This window comes from Tenrec ecaudatus, chromosome 4 (assembly GCF_050624435.1).
Source record: "Tenrec ecaudatus isolate mTenEca1 chromosome 4, mTenEca1.hap1, whole genome shotgun sequence".
In the NCBI taxonomy this organism is placed as follows: Eukaryota; Metazoa; Chordata; class Mammalia; order Afrosoricida; family Tenrecidae; genus Tenrec; species Tenrec ecaudatus.
The window spans coordinates 99,825,696-99,829,727 of record NC_134533.1 but is presented as its reverse complement, the minus strand read 5'-3'; the positions used below and the strand labels follow the sequence as shown (position 1 = coordinate 99,829,727).

The 4,032-nt window shown below is 46.9% G+C and overlaps 1 protein-coding gene across 1 annotated transcript; it reads left to right on the top strand.

Moving 5' to 3' along the window:
• The first annotated feature begins 1,185 nt into the window (after positions 1 to 1,185).
• Positions 1,186 to 2,007, top strand: LOC142445970 (cyclin-Q-like). Its single transcript, XM_075547812.1, has 2 exons — positions 1,186 to 1,917; positions 1,978 to 2,007. The coding sequence occupies exons 1-2, from the start codon at positions 1,186 to 1,188 to the stop codon at positions 2,005 to 2,007; spliced, it is 762 nt and encodes a 253-aa protein (XP_075403927.1).
• The last annotated feature ends 2,025 nt before the right edge of the window (positions 2,008 to 4,032 follow it).

Genomic DNA, 4,032 nt, shown 5'->3' with positions numbered 1-4,032 from the left:
ATCTTTCACTTCCTGATTGGGACAAAGTTTCGTTTTGTTTTCCTTCTGTTTCCTCAGATGCTAATGATATTGTTTACATCTGAGTGTTAGTAATCTGATGTTTCAAGGATAGATTCGCTTATATTGATACTCATATTAAACTCCAACCCCCCTGCCATTCAGTCAACGCTGACTCACAGCAACCCCTGTGGGCTTCGAGGATGGTAACTGTGTACTAGTGTAGAAAGCCCAGTCTTTCTCTTGCAGGGCTGCTGATGGCTTTGAACTGACAACCAAGCGGATTGCTGCCCAACATGTAACCAGGACACCACCAGGGCTCCTTCAGTACACATATTAAGCTTCCCCTAAGTTAGGTTTTAGGAGCCCATGTAGCAAGGTCAGCAGTCCAAAATGACCAGATGCTCTTCAAGAGAAAGAGGCTTTCTCTTTGTCAGGAATTACAGTCTCAGAAACCCACAGGGCAGCTCTACCCTCTCTTCTAGGGTCCCTATGAGTTAGAGTTGACTCGATGGTAGTGAGTTTGGTTTGGTTTGTTATTTTTATTTTGTAGCACTGTGGCAACTCAAAAAGGAGTGTTTTTCCCCCTCCTTTTTTGGGGTGGGGTGGGGCTAGTTCGGTTAGACTGTTAACTAGCCATGGAAACCTTTCATTAAGATCGAAGACTGTGATAATGATTTGTATCTATTTAGAGAAGATGAATTTGTCCCTTGCTGTCTTTTCAGTCAGTGTCTCCAGATTGACATGCAGGACCCACAGAGAGATTAGCAAAGTACTTTGCATTGCTGCAAAAACTATGAAGGCCGCCTCTTGGGGGTTAGAAGCCATTAGCCAAGGCATAGGTCAAAATCCTCCGAATTGGATCAGGTCTCTCTCCATGATAAATGGAGCAAAGACCGAGGATGTCACAGACTTCATCTTGCTTGGTTCTGCAATCCGTGCTTATGAAAGCATCAGTCAAGCGACCGAAGGTAAATCTGCTGCCCAAGACCACTTTTAATGTTGGAAAGCAAGGTAGTTACTTTGAGATCCGTCAGCCCTGAGCTATGTTATTCTCAACTGCCTTATGCACGTGAAGGCTGGATATCAAAGACGAGGGAAATCGATGCATTTAAAATGGTGACGAGTATTGTAAGTACAGGAAGTACTTGACCACCTGAGGCGCTAGAGCGGGTCGGCTGCTGTGGGATGGTTCCGCTTCCGGTGAGTTGCGAGGTTACTTCCGGCAGACAAGGTTACTTCCGGCAGCCGGCGAGCCGCAGCTGGGGCCTGATGGAGGTTAGTCGCTGTGAAGGCCATAGAGACCCACCCGAGGGGCGGCCGTCGCCGCCGGAGGTGGTCCACTTCCGAGTGACGCGGTTCATCATGGAAGCGGGGGTCAAGCTGGGCTTGCAGTCCATCCCCATTGCCACGGCGTGTACCATTTACCATAGTTTTTTCGGAGAGGTCAACCTGGACATCTACGACCCCTACCTCGTCGCCATGTCTGCCATTTACTTGGCTGGCAAAGTGGAGGAGCAGCACCTGCGCATGCGGGACATCATCAACGTGTCCAACAGGTACTTACGCTCGGGCAGCGAGTCCCTGGAGCTGGACGCTCGTTACTGGGAGCTCCGCGACAGCATCGTCCAGTGTGAGCTGCTCATACTCCGGGTCCTGCGCTTCCAGGTCTCCTTCCAGCATCCATACAAGTACCTGCTCCACTACCTGATCTCCCTCAAGAACTGGATGAACCGTTATGGCTGGCAGCGCACCCCCATCTCTGTGACCGCCTGGGCTCTGCTGCGGGACAGCTACCACGGGGCGCTGTGCCTCCGCTTCCGGGCGCAGCACATAGCCGTGGCCGTGCTCTATCTGGCTCTGAAGGTGTATGGTATGGAGGTGCCAGCCGATGACAAGGCTGAGATGCCGTGGTGGCAGGTGTTTAGTCATGACCTAACCAAGCCGATCATTGATAACATTGTGTCTGAACTCATTCAGATTTATACCATGGACACACAGATCCCCTAAGGCACCGCCAAAGGGGAGCTGGAAGCTTGGCCGTGGACTGGACTTGCCAGGCTAGCTGGGGATGGCTCTGCCACAGCGTCACACAAGCCCTTCCCCCAGAGGACCGCTAGGAGCCGTGGCTTTGTGAGGCTGAAGAAGGCTGATGTTGGCACTTCGATCTACGAACTGGAAGTTCTCCCAACTACGTGCCAGATTGTGTGTGGGTGCCCCTAGCTTGGTGACACTTGAGGGTAAACATCACAGAGGGAGGACAATCAAAACAGTTTTTTGACCGGACTCCCTGGGATTGCTGTTCAACAAAGAGGAAATTCTATTTCGTATAATAAAAGATGTTGCAGGACATCGCCTTCCCACTCCCTCTCATAAATAGATAGATAGATAGATAGATAGATAGATAGATAGATAGATAGATAGATAGAAGAAAGTACCACGGACTGCTAAAAGAATAAACACTTGCCTTGAAAGAAGTACAGCCAGCATGCTCTCTAGTAAGGACGGCGTGACTCTCAAGTACTTTGGACATGCCATCAGCAGAGAGAAGCCCTGGAAAGATAGCATGCCTGGTAAAGTGATGGGGCAGCAAAAAAGAGGAAGACCTTCAGCAACCTGGGTTGACAGAGTGGCTACAATGAGAACAATTGCCAGGATGGCACAGGACCAGATGGTGTTTCGTTGTGTTGTACATAGGGTCGCTATGAGTCTGAACCTACTCAATGGCATTTAACAACAATAGATTATATCAGAGAAACAACCTGAAGAAATAGAAATATCCTGACCTACCTACTGCTGAAACATAACTGTGATGTCCAGAATTCAAGGGAATCTTTTGCTTCAAACTTTCCATTTCCAGTTTAGCAGTAACAATAGACTTGGAATATCTGCGAAGAAGCCAAGAAAATCTACTTGGATGAAGGAGTTTGGGTTTAGACTTTTCATGGCTTACCTCATGGCTTCCTGATTTCTTATAGCTATAGCCTTTATATATAGGAATGATCCTCTCTTGTGCTTAAGCCTCATGTTGTAGTCCCCAGTGGGCCCCCACCCTCTGGCTTCCCTAGCTGACAGCTTATGAAAGCTCTAAGGCAAGTTCATGCTGACTTTTTTGCAGGAGGTATTGAACCCAGCTGACTCCTAAGACTCAGAAAAACAAAACAAAACACCATTTCATTTTCCTTTTTTAGCGTCAAATAGGGTGGGGACTAAGTAACCCGAATTTAATATACTTAGAAAAATCCCGTTTACAAAAAGTTAGTCTAAGGGACTTAATGCAGTCTCTAGGATTTTTACCATTGGATACCTTGCTCAAAAGCACACAGGTTGGATGTGGATGTCTCCTAAAAGGGCCAGAAATTGCTTTGAGCCGTCTCTTAGTTAACTGTTAGTAATTAAAAGCTGGTCCTGGTAGCTAGTCAATCAATAAAGGCATCCGGATGTTTTTCAATATGATAGATTTTAGAAAGAAAAATATGGTGATATTTTATGTTCCTTGTTTGCTTAGAATTTAATAAAGAAAAATAGAGACAGAATAGATCATCTCAATCAGTTCCTTCATTTTCCAATAAGAAGCTGAACCCTACAGAGAAGTGGCCTATCCAAGATCATACGAACCATGATGTTGGAGGTGAGGCCATAAAAGCTAGCCCTTGGTATCAGCTCCACATTTTTCCCATCCCTCCCTGCCCCTCTCCTTCAAGAACCTTGATGATTTATAAATTATTATTATTTTGTCATGTCTTACACTGTCCAATGTCTCCCTTCACCCACTTTCCTGTTGTTCATCCTCCAGGGAAGGGGTTAAATGTAGATCCTTATAATCAGCTCCCCCTTTCCATCCCACCTTCCCCTTTCCTTCCCAGTTACCACCACTCTCACCACTGGTCCTGAGGGCTTCATCTGTCCTGGTTTCTCTGGATTTCCAGTTCCTATCTGTACCAGTGTACAATCTCTGGTCTAGCTACATTTGTAAGATAGAATTGGGATCATGATAGTGGGGGTGGGGGAAGGAGGAAGCATTTAAGAACTAGA

What these genes read in the sequence shown, in the direction of transcription:
- LOC142445970 (XM_075547812.1), top strand. Translation starts at nt 1,186, where the DNA reads ATGGTTCCGCTTCCGGTGAGTTGCGAGGTTACTTCCGGCAGACAAGGT. An exon ending in CTGAGATGCCGTGGTGGCAG is followed by an intron (nt 1,918 to 1,977) that starts GTGTTTAGTCAT and finishes GAACTCATTCAG; the next exon opens with ATTTATACCATGGACACACA.